Source organism: Salmo trutta, chromosome 38 (genome assembly GCF_901001165.1).
Source record: "Salmo trutta chromosome 38, fSalTru1.1, whole genome shotgun sequence".
Classification (NCBI taxonomy): domain Eukaryota; kingdom Metazoa; phylum Chordata; class Actinopteri; order Salmoniformes; family Salmonidae; genus Salmo; species Salmo trutta.
Window position 1 is genome coordinate 29,329,132 of NC_042994.1, and position 17,464 is coordinate 29,346,595.

A 17,464-nucleotide genomic window follows, 5' to 3' on the forward strand; every position below is an offset into this window, starting at 1 on the left:
ACAGTGCATTAAAAATACAAAAACAATATTACGAAACCATAAAATGGTTTGTTATAATCTAACCGAAACAGAGCTAAAAAACACTATTGGCTCAGCACTAATGTGTCTGTGTGTCTATTGGCTCAGCACTAATGTGTCTGTGTGTCTATTGGCTCAGCACTAGTGTGGCTATTGGCTCAGCACTAATGTGTCTGTGTGTCTATTGGCTCAGCACTAGTGTGTCTATTGGCTCAGCACTAGTGCGTCTGTGTGTCTATTGGCTCAGCACTAGTGCGTCTATTGGCTCAGCACTAGTGCGTCTATTGGCTCAGCACTAATGTGTCTGTGCGTCTATTGGCTCAGCACTAATGTGTCTGTGTGTCTATTGGCTCAGCACTAATGTGTCTGTGTGTCTATTGGCTCAGCACTAATGTGTCTGTGTGTCTATTGGCTCAGCACTAGTGTGGCTATTGGCTCAGCACTAATGTGTCTGTGTGTCTATTGGCTCAGCACTAGTGTGTCTATTGGCTCAGCACTAGTGCATCTGTGTGTCTATTGGCTCAGCACTAGTGCGTCTATTGGCTCAGCACTAGTGCGTCTATTGGCTCAGCACTAATGTGTCTGTGCGTCTATTGGCTCAGCACTAATGTGTCTGTGTGTCTATTGGCTCAGCACTAATGTGTCTGTGTGTCTATTGGCTCAGCACTAGTGTGGCTATTGGCTCAGCACTAATGTGTCTGTGCGTCTATTGGCTCAGCACTAATGTGTCTGTGCGTCTATTGGCTCAGCACTAATGTGTCTGTGTGTCTATTGGCTCAGCACTAATGTGTCTGTGCGTCTGTTGGCTCAGCACTAGTGCGTCTATTGGCTCAGTACTAATGTGTCTGTGCGTCTATTGGCTCAGCACTAGTGCGTCTATTGGCTCAGCAATAGTGCGTCTGTGTGTCTATTGGCTCAGCAATAGTGTGTCTGGCCCCACCTTTCTTCTTCTTCTGTGGTATTTTGACCTGTTTGACAGTTCTCTTCCTCTTCCTCTTGTTCCCTCCTTTAACCAGCAGGTTCCTACTGGACGGCTCAGTGGAGATGTGGACCTCCTCCAACCTCAACCCTGCTGGGACCCCCTGCTTAGAGGACAGGGGCCCGGGGAACTTGGGGCCTTCAGGGGACACAGAGATTAACACACACACACACACACACACACACACACAGATATATAGTACCAGTCAAAAGTTTGGACACACCTACTCATTCAAGGGTTTTTCTTTATTTTTACATTGTGGAATAATAGTGAAAACATCCTTCCCCATCCAAGCCAAGCTGATCCCAACCACACATCACATACCCTACATATCCACACAACATCATATACCCCACATATCCACACATCATATACCCTACATATCCACACATCACATACCCTACATATCCACACAACATCATATACCCTACATATCCACACAACATCATATACCCCACATATCCACACATCACATACCCTACATATCCACACATCACATACCCTACATATCCACACATACCTACATATCCACACAACATCATACCCTACATATCCACACAACATCATATACCCTACATATCCACAACATCATATACCCTACATATCCACACATCACATACCCTACATATCCACACATCACATACCCTACATATCCACACATCACATACCCTACATATCCACACAACATCATATACCCTACATATCCACACAACATCATATACCCTACATATCCACACATCACATACCCTACATATCCACACATCACATACCCTACATATCCACACATCACATACCCTACATATCCACACAACATCATATACCCTACATATCCACACAACACATACCCTACATATCCACACAACACATACCCTACATATCCACACATCACATACCCTACATATCCACACAACATCATATACCCTACATATCCACACAACATCATATACCCTACATATCCACACATCACATACCCTACATATCCACACATCACATACCCTACATATCCACACATCACATACCCTACATATCCACACATCACATACCCTACATATCCACACATCACATACCCTACATATCCACACATCACATACCCTACATATCCACACATCACATACCCTACATATCCACACATCACATACCCTACATATCCACACATCACATACCCTACATATCCACACATCACATACCCTACATATCCACACATCATACACCCTACATATCGACGCAACATCATATACCCTACATATCCACGCAACATCATATACCCCACATATCCACACAACATCATATACCCTACATATCCACACATCACATACCCTACATACCCACACATCACATACCCTACATATCCACACATCACATACCCTACATATCCACACATCACATACCCTACATATCCACACATCACATACCCTACATATCCACACATCACATACCCTACATATCCACACATCACATACCCTACATATCCACACATCACATACCCTACATATCCACACATCATATACCCTACATATTCACACATCACATACCCTACATATTCACACAACATCATATACCCCACATATCCACACATCATCATATACCCTACATATCCACACAACATCATATACCCTACATATCCACACAACATCATATACCCTACATATCCACACATCACATACCCTACATATCCACACAACACATACCCTACATATCCACACATCACATACCCTACATATCCACACATCACATACCCTACATATCCACACATCATATACCTACATATCCACACATCATACACCCTACATATCCACACATCATACACCCTACATATCCACACATCACATACCCTACATATCCACACATCATATACCCTACATATCCACACATCACATACCCTACATATCCACACATCACATACCCTACATATCCACACATCATATACCCTACATATCCACACATCATATACCCTACATATCCACACATCATATACCCTACATATCCACACATCATATACCCTACATATCCACACATCATATACCCTACATATCCACACATCATATACCCTACATATCCACACATCACATACCCTACATATCCACACATCATATACCCTACATATCCACACATCATATACCCTACATAAACACACAACATCACATACCCTACATATCCACACAACATCACATACCCTACATATCCACACATCATACACCCTACATATCCACACATCATACACCCTACATATCCACACAACACATACCCTACATATCCACACATCACATACCCTACATATCCACACATCACATACCCTACATATCCACACAACATCATATACCCCACATACCCTACATATCCACACAACATCATATACCCTACATATGCACACATCATATACCCTACATATCCACACATCACATACCCTACATATCCACACATCACATACCCTACATATCCACACATCACATACCCTACATATCCACACATCACATACCCTACATATCCACACATCACATACCCTACATATCCACACATCACATACCCTACATATCCACACATCACATACCCTACATATCCACACATCATATACCCTACATATCCACACATCATATACCCTACATATCCACACATCATATACCCTACATATCCACACATCATATACCCTACATATCCACACATCATATACCCTACATATCCACACATCATATACCCTACATATCCACACATCATATACCCCACATACCCTACATATCCACACAACATCATATACGGTCTTCCCTGTGGCTTAGTTGGTAGAGTATGGTGTGTGCAACGCCAGGGTTGTGGGTTCGATTCCCACGGGGGGCCAGTATGAAATGAAATGTATGCATTCACTACTGTAAGTCGCTCTGGATAAGAGCGTCTGCTAAATTACTAAAATGTAAATGTAAAATATACCCTACGTATCCACACATACCCTACGTATCCACACATACCCTACGTATCCACACATACCCTACGTATCCACACAACAACATAATTTCCACGACAGGTTTTTACATATAACCACAGTTTTTTTCCAGGGTTCGTACAGACAAGTCAAATTCAAGGACTTTTGCAGCTTTAGTGTGACCGCGTGGGAAAAGGGCGTGTGGGCTGTGAGGAAAATGGCACGTGGACGGCCACTAGAACGGCTGCCTCTGAAAACCTGTTGGGGCTAGGGGGCAGTATTGAGAATTTAGAAAAAAATATGTGCCCATTTTTAACTGCCTCCTACACCAACTCAAACTCAGAAGCTAGGATATGCATATTATTAACAGATTTGGATAGAAAACACTGAATTTTCTAAAACTGTTTTAATGGTGTCTGTAAGTATAACAGAACTCATATGGCAGTCAAAACCCTGAGACAAATTCTGACAGGAAGTGGATACCTGATGTGTTGAATTACTTTTAAGCCTATGCCATTGAAACACACAGGGGCTTATTAATCATTGAGCACTTCCTACGCCATCCACTAGATGTCACCAGTCTTTACAAAGTGGTTTGAGTCTTCTACTGTGAAAACTGACCGAACAAGAGACTTGGAACGTTGGTCATAAGCGGATGGCCTATACTGCTATGGCGCGCGAGTGCATGTTTGGGTACTCTCGTTCCAATACGTTTTAAAAGAGAATGCAATCGTCCGCCTTGAATATTATTGAAGTTCTGATTGAAAAAGGCCCTAATGATTTACGCTATACAACGTTTGACATGTTTGAACGAACGTAAATATTTTTTTTGATGAAGACAAGTCCGGCGGGCGTCGTTCATGTTTTTGAGTAGCCTACAGGACGCGCTAACAACACGGAGCTTTTTGGACATAAATTATGAGCTTTTTCGAACAAAACTACATTTGTTATGGACCTGGGATTCCTGGAAGTGCCTTCTGATGAAGATAATCAAAGGTAAGGGAATATTTACATAGTATTTTTAATTTTAGATGACTCCAAGATGGCGCCTAGTCTGTATCGCAAAGCCTATTTTTCTGGGCGCAGTACTCAGATTATTGCAAAGTGTGATTTCCCAGTAAGGTTATTTTTAAATCTGTCAATGCGGTTGCGTTCAAGAGATGTTAATCTTTTATTCTTTGAATGACAATATAATATTTTACCAATGTTTTCGAATAGTAATTATTTAATTTGTTGTGCTGATTGACTGGCGGTATTGGAGGGAAAATATTTCCTCAACATCAACGCCATAGTAAAACGCTGTTTTAGATATAAATATGAACTTGATAGAACAAAAAATGCATGTATTGTCTAACATAATGTCCTAGGAGTGTCATCTGATGAAGATTGTCAAAGGTTAGTGCATAATTTTAGCTGGTTTCCTGCTTTTGGTGACGCCTGTCTTTGCATTGACAAAACATTACACACAGCTATTTTCAATGTACTGTCCTAACATAATCTAACTTTATGCTTTCACAGTAAAGCCTTTTTGAAATCGGACAATGTGGTTAGATTAAGGAGATGTTTATCTTTCAAAGGGTGTAAGATAGTTGTATGTTTGAGAAATCTGAATTATGACATTTAATTGTTTTCAAATTTGGCGCCCTTGATATTTCACCTGCTGTTGATAGGGTGTACCAGGGGTGGGACGCTTGCCACCTAGACCATAGAGGTTAATAAAGCGGAATATCGCGGGCACTCCTGTGAATGAAGCAGGTGGCAAACACACGACGATGTAGAACTGGCACCAGTGCAGGATGCCTCGCCGTCTCCCCCCCTTCGTGTGGATCTTCAGGGCCGTCTCCCCCCCCTTCGTGTGGATCTTCAGGGCCCCCCCCCCTTCGTGTGGATCTTCAGGGCCCCCCCCCCTTCGTGTGGATTTTCAGGGCCCCCCCCCCTTCGTGTGGATTTTCAGGGCCCCCCCCCTTCGTGTGGATCTTCAGGGCCGTCTCCCCCCCCCCCTTCGTGTGGATCTTCAGGGCCGTCTCCCCCCCTTCGTGTGGATCTTCAGGGCCGTCTCCCCCCCCTTCGTGTGGATCTTCAGGGCCCCCCCCCCCTTCGTGTGGATCTTCAGGGCCGTCTCCCCCCTTCGTGTGGATCTTCAGGGCCGTCTCCCCCCTTCGTGTGGATCTTCAGGGCCGTCTCCCCCCTTCGTGTGGATCTTCAGGGCCCCCCCCCCCTTCGTGTGGATCTTCAGGGCCGTCTCCCCCCCCCTTCGTGTGGATCTTCAGGGCCGTCTCCCCCCCCCTTCGTGTGGATCTTCAGGGCCGTCTCCCCCCCCGCTTCGTGTGGATCTTCACGGCCGTCTCCCCCCCCTTCGTGTCGATCTTCAGGGCCCCCCCCCTTCGTGTGGATCTTCAGGCCCCCCCCCCTTCGTGTGGATCTTCAGGGCCCCCCCCCCCTTCGTGTGGATCTTCAGGGCCCCCCCCCCTTCGTGTGGATCTTCAGGGCCCCCCCCCCCCCTTCGTGTGGATCTTCAGGGCCCCCCCCCCCTTCGTGTGGATCTTCAGGGCCGTCTCCCCCCCTTCGTGTGGATCTTCAGGGCCCCCCCCCCCTTCGTGTGGATCTTCAGGGCCCCCCCCCCCTTCGTGTCGATCTTCAGCGCCGATTCACCCATGACCACTATGTCAAAGTCTGACACAGTTGTTTTGCACCTTACACAGTGCCAAATAAATATATTTGATCTGTTCTCCTCTCATTTTAATTCAAGTACTTTTCAAATACCAACTTGAGAAAATGTCTGATTTTCAAGGTATTCCAGTACCTGAATTTCAGAGTGCCAAATGTAAGTATTTTAAGCATCTTGTGCGAACCCTGTTTGTCTGTATCAAACAGAGCTACTCCCACCCCATTGGTCCTATCGACACACGCATGAGCCTTGGTTTTCAGCTGTCACGTCACTCATGTTCCAGGCAATGTTTTTCAGGCCTCAAATTGTTCAGAGTTGGTGATCCCACTGGAGCTTCATCTTCATCTTCCTCCTCTTCTTCTTCTATCAGCGAAGGAGGAGGAGTGGAACCTGGTGTGGTCGTGTAAGAGCCCATCCGTGTGTTCTGAGATGCCATTCTGCACACCACTGTTATACTGTGCTATTATCTGTCTGTTTGTGGCCTGTCTGTTAACTCGCACCATTCTTGCCATTCTCATTCAGCCTCTCTCAAGGAGCTGTTTTCTCCCACAGGACTGTATCTGACTGGAGGTTGTTCTGTTTGTCACACCCTTCTCAGTAAACCCTAGACACTGTCGTGTGTGAAACGCCCAGGAGGGCAGATGTTTCTGAGGTAGTGGATCTGGCGCGGCTGGCACTGACGATCATACCACCCTCAGTCGTTTAGATCACTTATTCTGCCCATTTTAACATTCAATCAGTAACTGAATGCCTCGATGCCGGTCTGCCTGCTTTATATAGCAAGCTACAGCCACTTGAATGAAGGTCTATAGGAGCGATCCATTTACGTGAATGGGGAGGTGTACCTAATAAACTGACCGGTGAGTGTGTATAGATGTAAAACACAGACAGGAGTGTGTAACTCACCTATATCCATGGTCAGATGTTTGGTCAGTAGACTATTCAGTCTCACTGTGTTACTGGACTCGTACTGGTTGTTGCTCTAGAACACACATTATATTGATCTCTTACAATTCCAGAGCACTGAAAGTTGAGAATTTATATAGACACAACATAACAATAACGGTTTATTTGTGTGTATACGGGTGGTTTAGTGGGTGTGTGTGTTTTAGTGTGTGTGTCTGTAAATAAATAAATAAATAAATAAATAAATAAATAAATAAATATATATATATATATATATATATATATATATATACGGGTGTTTTAGTGTGTGTTTTACCCTCTTGGTTCTCATCAAATGACAGGTCCATAACAGTTGTGTTTTAGTGTGTGTGTGTGTGTGTGTTTTACCCTCTTGGTTCTCATCAGATGACAGGTCCATATCCAGTTGTGTTTTAGTGTGTGTGTGTGTTTTACCCTCTTGGTTCTCATCAAATGACAGGTCCATAACAGTTGTGTTTTAGTGTGTGTGTGTGTTTTACCCTCTTGGTTCTCATCAGATGACAGGTCCATATCCAGTTGCGTTTGAGGTGTCCGAAGAAGTCAGAGTCCAGACCTCCTGCTCCTTTACTGTCCCCTGGTATTACTGCTGCATAACACACCTCCCTGCTGCCCCTACACACACACACACACACGTTACACAGGTTACACACACACGTTACACACACACACACGTTACACACACACACACACACATATCTCTCTCCCCCTTACTTGAGCATGTGATCCAGGTGACGGAACTTGTGGCGGTCTGTATCCACGGGAACCTTGACTGGCCCCTCCTGGGATTTGGAGGCAGAGCTTCTCTTCGGCCGCTCCTTCCTGATCACACCTGGGAGAAAGAGAGAGAGAGAGAGAGAGAGCAAGAGACAGAAATGGAGAGAGATGGAAAGAGCAACAGAGACAGAGATGGAAAGAGCAAGAGAGACAAATGGAGACAGGGACGAAGCGAGAGCGAGGGAGAGGGAGAGAGAGAGAAGGCAAGACAGCGTGAGTAGCCTGTGCATGCAGGCAGATCGTTGATAGTGATCGTTTTTGCGTGTCTGCGTGTGCGGCCTACCTAGTGGTGTGTTGAGGCAGACACACATCAGGTCAAACCAGTAGTTGTCTACGTCTGTCAGGGTGTTCAGTGTGTATCTCCGTCTCTCAAACACCCTCGTCTCCAACACCAGGTTATAGTGGGGCTCACACATAGTAGTGTCTACTATCATACAGTTACGCTTCACATACAGGTACACCTAGAGAGAGGAGAGAGAGGAGAGGGCGAGACAGAGGAAAGGGGGAGAGAGACAGAGAGGGGGGGAGAGAGAGGGACAGGGGGAGAGAGAGGGACAGAGAGAGAGAGGGACAGAGAGAGAGAGACAGAGAGAGAGACAGAGAGAGAGAGAGAGACAGAGAGAGAGAGAGAGAGACAGAGAGACAAAGAGAGAGAGAGACAAAGAGAGAGAGAGACAAAGAGAGAGAGAGACAAAGAGAGAGACAGAGAGACAGAGAGAGACAGAAGCACATTGTAAATAGAGATAGCTAATTAGCCCAACACCTTGTCAAAATCAAATAGTTAAAACAAAGAATACATGAACGTACAGTCCTTCACAAAGAATACATGAACGTACAGTCCTTCACAAAGAATACATGAACGTACAGTCCTTCACAAAGAATACATGAACGTACAGTCCTTCACAAAGAATACATGAACGTACAGTCCTTCACAAAGAACACATGAACGTACAGGCCTTCACAAAGAATACATGAACGTACAGGCCTTCACAAAGAATACATGAACGTACAGTCCTTCAAAGAATACATGAACGTACAGTCCTTCACAAAGAATACATGAACGTACAGTCCTTCACAAAGAATACATGAACGTACAGTCCTTCACAAAGAATACATGAACGTACAGTCCTTCACAAAGAATACATGAACGTACAGTCCTTCACAAAGAATACATGAACGTACAGTCCTTCACAAAGAATACATGAACGTACAGTCCTTCACAAAGAATACATGAACGTACAGTCCTTCACAAAGAATACATGAACGTACAGTCCTTCACAAAGAATACATGAACGTACAGTCCTTCACAAAGAATACATGAACGTACAGTCCTTCACAAAGAACACATGAACGTACAGTCCTTCACAAAGAACACATGAACGTACAGGCCTTCACAAAGAATACATGAACGTACAGGCCTTCACAAAGAATACATGAACGTACAGTCCTTCAAAGAATACATGAACGTACAGTCCTTCACAAAGAACACATGAACGTACAGGCCTTCACAAAGAATACATGAACGTACAGTCCTTCAAAGAATACATGAACGTACAGTCCTTCACAAAGAACACATGAACGTACAGTCCTTCACAAAGAATACATGAACGTACAGTCCTTCACAAAGAATACATGAACGTACAGTCCTTCACAAAGAATACATGAACGTACAGTCCTTCACAAAGAATACATGAACGTACAGTCCTTCACAAAGAACACATGAACGTACAGGCCTTCACAAAGAATACATGAACGTACAGGCCTTCACAAAGAATACATGAACGTACAGTCCTTCAAAGAATACATGAACGTACAGTCCTTCACAAAGAACACATGAACGTACAGTCCTTCACAAAGAATACATGAACGTACAGTCCTTCACAAAGAATACATGAACGTACAGTCCTTCACAAAGAATACATGAACGTACAGTCCTTCACAAAGAATACATGAACGTACAGTCCTTCACAAAGAACACATGAACGTACAGGCCTTCACAAAGAATACATGAACGTACAGGCCTTCACAAGAATACATGAACGTACAGTCCTTCAAAGAATACATGAACGTACAGTCCTTCACAAAGAATACATGAACGTACAGTCCTTCACAAAGAATACATGAACGTACAGTCCTTCACAAAGAATACATGAACGTACAGTCCTTCACAAAGAATACATGAACGTACAGTCCTTCACAAAGAATACATGAACGTACAGTCCTTCACAAAGAATACATGAACGTACAGTCCTTCACAAAGAATACATGAACGTACAGTCCTTCACAAAGAATACATGAACGTACAGTCCTTCACAAAGAATACATGAACGTACAGTCCTTCACAAAGAATACATGAACGTACAGTCCTTCACAAAGAATACATGAACGTACAGTCCTTCACAAAGAACACATGAACGTACAGGCCTTCACAAAGAATACATGAACGTACAGGCCTTCACAAAGAATACATGAACGTACAGTCCTTCAAAGAATACATGAACGTACAGTCCTTCACAAAGAACACATGAACGTACAGGCCTTCACAAAGAATACATGAACGTACAGTCCTTCAAAGAATACATGAACGTACAGTCCTTCACAAAGAACACATGAACGTACAGTCCTTCACAAAGAATACATGAACGTACAGTCCTTCACAAAGAATACATGAACGTACAGTCCTTCACAAAGAATACATGAACGTACAGTCCTTCACAAAGAATACATGAACGTACAGTCCTTCACAAAGAACACATGAACGTACAGTCCTTCACAAAGAACACATGAACGTACAGTCCTTCACAAAGAATACATGAACGTACAGTCCTTCACAAAGAATACATGAACGTACAGTCCTTCACAAAGAATACATGAACGTACAGTCCTTCACAAAGTCACACACCCCTTGATATTCTCCACATGTTGTTGTTGTTGTTACAGACTGATGGGTGAAAAAAATATTCAAAAAGCAGCAGACATTGAATGACGTCATCATTCCCTTTGAGCTTTACTTTGGTGAAGTAATTCATTACTCTGTGGATGGTGTATCAATACGCACAAATCATTTATGGAAACCCTTTCAAAGAGCCTATTCAAATCAAATACAATTTTTATTGGTCACATGAGCCGAATACAACAGGTGTAGACTTAACAGTGAAACGTGTTACGAGCCCCTAACCAACAACGCTGAGTTAAAACGGAAGACATACTCGCTAAATAAAAAAAGGAAATAATAACAAAAACAATAACGAGGCTTTATACAAGGAGTACCAGTACCGAGTCACTGTGCAAGGGCCATAGTCGTGGTAATTCAAAAGGAACACCTATGTGAGAATGCTGTTCATTGTCTACAGCTCAGTGTTCAACACCATAGTGCCCTCCAAGCTCATCACTAAGCTAAGGACCCTGGGACTAAACACCTCCCTCTGCAACTGGATCCTGGACTTCCTGACGGGCCGCCCCCAGGTGGTGAGGGTAGATAACAACATATCCGCCATGCTGATCCTCAACACGGAGGCCCCTCAGGGGTGCGTACTCAGTCCCCTCCTGTACTCCCTGTTCACTCATGACTGTACGGCCAGGCACGACTCCAACACCATCATTAAGTCTGCTGATGACAACAGTGGTAGGCCTGATCACCGACAACGATGAGACAGCCTTTAGGGAGGAGGTCAGAGACCTGGCAGTGTGGTGCCAGGACAACAACCTCTCCCTCAATATGATCAAGACAAAGTAGATGATTGTGGACCACAGGAAAAGCAGGACCGAGCACGCCCCCCTTCTCATCGACGGGGCTGTAGTGGAGCAGGTTGAGAGCTTCAAGTTCCTTGGCGTCCACATCACCAACAAACTAGAATGGTCCAAACACACCAAGACAGTTGTGAAGAGGGAACGACAAAGCCTATTCCCCCTCAGGAGACTGAAAAGATTTGGCATGGGTCCTCAGGTCCTCAAAAGGTGCACCATCGAGAGCATCCTGACTGGTTGCATCACTGCCTGGTATGGCAACTGCTCTGCCTCCATCTACAAGGCACTACAGAGGGTAGTGTGTACGGCCCAGTACATCACCGGGGTCAAGCTTCCTGCCATTCAGGACCTCTATACCAGGCGGGGTCAGAGGAAGGCCCTAAAAATTGTCAAAGATTCCAGCCACCCTAGTCAGACTACTCTCTCTGCTACCGCACAGCAAGCGGTAACGGAGCGCCAAGTCTAGGTCCAAGAGGCTTCTAAAGAGCTTCTACCCCCAAGCCATAAGACTCCTGAACATCTAATCAAATGGCTACCCAGACTATTTGCACCCTCCCCCCTACGCTGCTGCTACTCTCTGTTATTATCTATGCAAAGTCACTTTAATAACTCTACCTACATGTACATATTACCTCGACACCGGTGGGCCTGCACATTGACTCTGTACCGGTACATCCTGTATACTGCCTCCACATTGACTCTGTACCGGTACATCCTGTGTACAGCCTCCACATTGACTCTGTACCGGTACATCCTGTATACAGCCTCCACATTGACTCTGTACCGGTACATCCTGTATACTGCCTCCACATTGACTCTGTACCGGTACATCCTGTATACAGCCTCCACATTGACTCTGTACCGGTACATCCTGTATACAGCCTCCACATTGACTCTGTACCGGTACATCCTGTGTACTGCCTCCACATTGACTCTGTACCGGTACATCCTGTATACAGCCTCCACATTGACTCTGTACCGGTACATCCTGTATACAGCCTCCACATTGACTCTGTACCGGTACATCCTGTATACAGCCTCCACATTGACTCTGTACCGGTACATCCTGTATACAGCCTCCACATTGACTCTGTACCGGTACATCCTGTATACAGCCTCCACATTGACTCTGTACCGGTACATCCTGTATACAGCCTCCACATTGACTCTGCTGCTCTTTAATTACTTGTTATTTTTATCTTACTTCTTTTTTTTATTTTCTCAAAACAGCATTGTTTGTTAAGGGCTTGTATTCAGCATTTCACTGCAAGGTCTACTACACCTGTTGTATTCAGCATTTCACTGTAAGGTCTACTACACCTGTTGCATTCAGCATTTCACTGTGAGGTCTACTACACCTGTTGTATTCAGCATTTCACTGTAAGGTCTACTACACCTGTTGTATTCAGCATTTCACTGTAAGGTCTACTACACCTGTTGTATTCAGCGTTTCACTGTAAGGTCTACTACACCTGTTGTATTCAGCATTTCACTGTAAGGTCTACTACACCTGTTGTATTCAGCATTTCACTGCAAGGTCTACTACACCTGTTGTATTCAGCATTTCACTGTAAGGTCTACTACACCTGTTGTATTCAGCGTTTCACTGTAAGGTCTACTACACCTGTTGTATTCAGCATTTCACTGCAAGGTCTACTACACCTGTTGTATTCAGCGTTTCACTGTAAGGTCTACTACACCTGTTGTATTCGGCATTTCACTGCAAGGTCTACTACACCTGTTGTATTCGGCATTTCACTGCAAGGTCTACTACACCTGTTGTATTCAGCGTTTCACTGTAAGGTCTACTACACCTGTTGTATTCAGCGTTTCACTGTAAGGTCTACTACACCTGTTGTATTCAGCGTTTCACTGTAAGGTCTACTACACCTGTTGTATTCGGCATTTCACTGTAAGGTCTACTACACCTGTTGTATTCGGCATTTCACTGTAAGGTCTACTACACCTGTTGTATTCGGCGTTTCACTGTAAGGTCTACTACACCTGTTGTATTCGGCGTTTCACTGTAAGGTCTACTACACCTGTTGTATTCAGCATTTCACTGCAAGGTCTACTACACCTGTTGTATTCAGCATTTCACTGCAAGGTCTACTACACCTGTTGTATTCAGCGTTTCACTGTAAGGTCTACTACACCTGTTGTATTCAGCATTTCACTGCAAGGTCTACTACACCTGTTGTATTCGGCATTTCACTGCAAGGTCTACTACACCTGTTGTATTCAGCGTTTCACTGTAAGGTCTACTACACCTGTTGTATTCAGCGTTTCACTGTAAGGTCTACTACACCTGTTGTATTCAGCGTTTCACTGTAAGGTCTACTACACCTGTTGTATTCGGCATTTCACTGTAAGGTCTACTACACCTGTTGTATTCAGCGTTTCACTGTAAGGTCTACTACACCTGTTGTATTCAGCATTTCACTGCAAGGTCTACTACACCTGTTGTATTCAGCATTTCACTGCAAGGTCTACTACACCTGTTGTATTCGGCATTTCACTGCAAGGTCTACTACACCTGTTGTATTCAGCGTTTCACTGTAAGGTCTACTACACCTGTTGTATTCAGCGTTTCACTGTAAGGTCTACTACACCTGTTGTATTCAGCGTTTCACTGTAAGGTCTACTACACCTGTTGTATTCAGCGTTTCACTGTAAGGTCTACTACACCTGTTGTATTCGGCATTTCACTGTAAGGTCTACTACACCTGTTGTATTCGGCATTTCACTGTAAGGTCTACTACACCTGTTGTATTCGGCATTTCACTGTAAGGTCTACTACACCTGTTGTATTCGGCATTTCACTGTCAGGTCACTCACCTGTTGTATTCAGCGTTTCACGTAAGGTCTACTACACCTGTTGTATTCAGCATTTCACTGCAGGTCTACTACACCTGTTGTATTCAGCATTTCACTGTAAGGTCTACTACACCTGTTGTATTCAGCATTTCACTGCAAGGTCTACTACACCTGTTGTATTCGGCATTTCACTGCAAGGTCTACTACACCTGTTGTATTCAGCGTTTCACTGTAAGGTCTACTACACCTGTTGTATTCAGCGTTTCACTGTACGGTCTACTACACCTGTTGTATTCAGCGTTTCACTGTAAGGTCTACTACACCTGTTGTATTCGGCGTTTCACTGTAAGGTCTACTACACCTGTTGTATTCGGCATTTCACTGTAAGGTCTACTACACCTGTTGTATTCAGCGTTTCACTGTAAGGTCTACTACACCTGTTGTATTCAGCATTTCACTGCAAGGTCTACTACACCTGTTGTATTCAGCATTTCACTGTAAGGTCTACTACACCTGTTGTATTCAGCATTTCACTGCAAGGTCTACTACACCTGTTGTATTCAGCATTTCACTGCAAGGTCTACTACACCTGTTGTATTCAGCATTTCACTGTGAGGTCTACTACACCTGTTGTATTCAGCATTTCACTGTAAGGTCTACTACACCTGTTGTATTCAGCATTTCACTGTAAGGTCTACTACACCTGTTGTATTCAGCGTTTCACTGTAAGGTCTACTACACCTGTTGTATTCAGCATTTCACTGTAAGGTCTACTACACCTGTTGTATTCAGCATTTCACTGCAAGGTCTACTACACCTGTTGTATTCAGCATTTCACTGTAAGGTCTACTACACCTGTTGTATTCAGCGTTTCACTGTAAGGTCTACTACACCTGTTGTATTCAGCATTTCACTGCAAGGTCTACTACACCTGTTGTATTCAGCGTTTCACTGTAAGGTCTACTACACCTGTTGTATTCAGCATTTCACTGTAAGGTCTACTACACCTGTTGTATTCAGCATTTCACTGCAAGGTCTACTACACCTGTTGTATTCGGCATTTCACTGCAAGGTCTACTACACCTGTTGTATTCAGCGTTTCACTGTAAGGTCTACTACACCTGTTGTATTCAGCGTTTCACTGTAAGGTCTACTACACCTGTTGTATTCAGCGTTTCACTGTAAGGTCTACTACACCTGTTGTATTCGGCATTTCACTGTAAGGTCTACTACACCTGTTGTATTCGGCATTTCACTGTAAGGTCTACTACACCTGTTGTATTCGGCGTTTCACTGTAAGGTCTACTACACCTGTTGTATTCGGCGTTTCACTGTAAGGTCTACTACACCTGTTGTATTCAGCATTTCACTGCAAGGTTCTACTACACCTGTTGTATTCAGCATTTCACTGCAAGGTCTACTACACCTGTTGTATTCAGCGTTTCACTGTAAGAGTCTACTACACCTGTTGTATTCAGCATTTCACTGCAAGGTCTACTACACCTGTTGTATTCGGCATTTCACTGCAAGGTCTACTACACCTGTTGTATTCAGCGTTTCACTGTAAGGTCTACTACACTGTTGTATTCAGCGTTTCAATGTAAGGTCTACTACACCTGTTGTATTCGGCATTTCACTATAAGGTCTACTACACCTGTTGTATTCGGCATTTCACTGTAAGGTCTACTACACCTGTTGTATTCAGCGTTTCACTGTAAGGTCTACTACACCTGTTGTATTCAGCATTTCACTGCAAGGTCTACTACACCTGTTGTATTCAGCATTTCACTGCAAGGTCTACTACACCTGTGTATTCGGCATTTCACTGCAAGGTCTACTACACCTGTTGTATCAGCGTTTCACTGTAAGGTCTACTACACCTGTTGTATTCAGCGTTTCACTGTAAGGTCTACTACACCTGTTGTATCAGCGTTTCACTGTACGGTCTACTACACCTGTTGTATTCGGCCATTCACTGTAAGGTATACTACACTGTGTATTCGGCATTTCACTATAAGGTCTACTACACCTGTTGTATTCGGCATTCACTGTAAGGTCTACTACACCTGTGTATCAGCGTTTCACTGTAAGGTCTACTACACCTGTTGTATTCAGCATTTCACTGCAAGGTCTACTACACTGTTGTATTTCAGCATTTCACTGTAGGTCTACTACACCTGTTGTATTCAGCATTTCACTGCAAGGTCTACTACACCTGTTGTTATTCGGCATTTCCACTGCAAGGTCTACTACACCTGTTGTATTCAGCGTTTCACTGTAAGGTCTACTACACCTGTTGTATTCAGCGTTTCACTGTACGGTCTACTACACCTGTTGTATTCAGCGTTTCACTGTAAGGTCTACTACACCTGTTGTATTCGGCGTTTCACTGTAAGGTCTACTACACCTGTTGTATTCGGCATTTCACTGTAAGGTCTACTACACCTGTTGTATTCGGCATTTCACTGTAAGGTCTACTACACCTGTTGTATTCAGCATTTCACTGCAAGGTCTACTACACCTGTTGTATTCAGCATTTCACTGTAAGGTCTACTACACCTGTTGTATTCAGCATTTCACTGCAAGGTCTACTACACCTGTTGTA

At 44.0% G+C, this 17,464-nt stretch overlaps 1 protein-coding gene across 1 annotated transcript in view; it reads right to left on the reverse strand.

Moving 5' to 3' along the window:
• Window positions 1-17,464, reverse strand: part of gtf3c1 (general transcription factor IIIC subunit 1) — a 69,334-nt gene that overhangs the window by 41,920 nt on the left and 9,950 nt on the right. The window contains exons 7-12 of the mRNA XM_029739836.1: window positions 9,219-9,222; window positions 8,579-8,756; window positions 8,233-8,350; window positions 8,001-8,133; window positions 7,483-7,558; window positions 959-1,135 (exon numbers count right to left, since the gene is read on the reverse strand). Of these exons, the coding sequence (XP_029595696.1) occupies window positions 959-1,135; window positions 7,483-7,558; window positions 8,001-8,133; window positions 8,233-8,350; window positions 8,579-8,756; window positions 9,219-9,222 (686 nt within the window). The remainder of the gene's footprint in view (window positions 1-958; window positions 1,136-7,482; window positions 7,559-8,000; window positions 8,134-8,232; window positions 8,351-8,578; window positions 8,757-9,218; window positions 9,223-17,464) is intronic.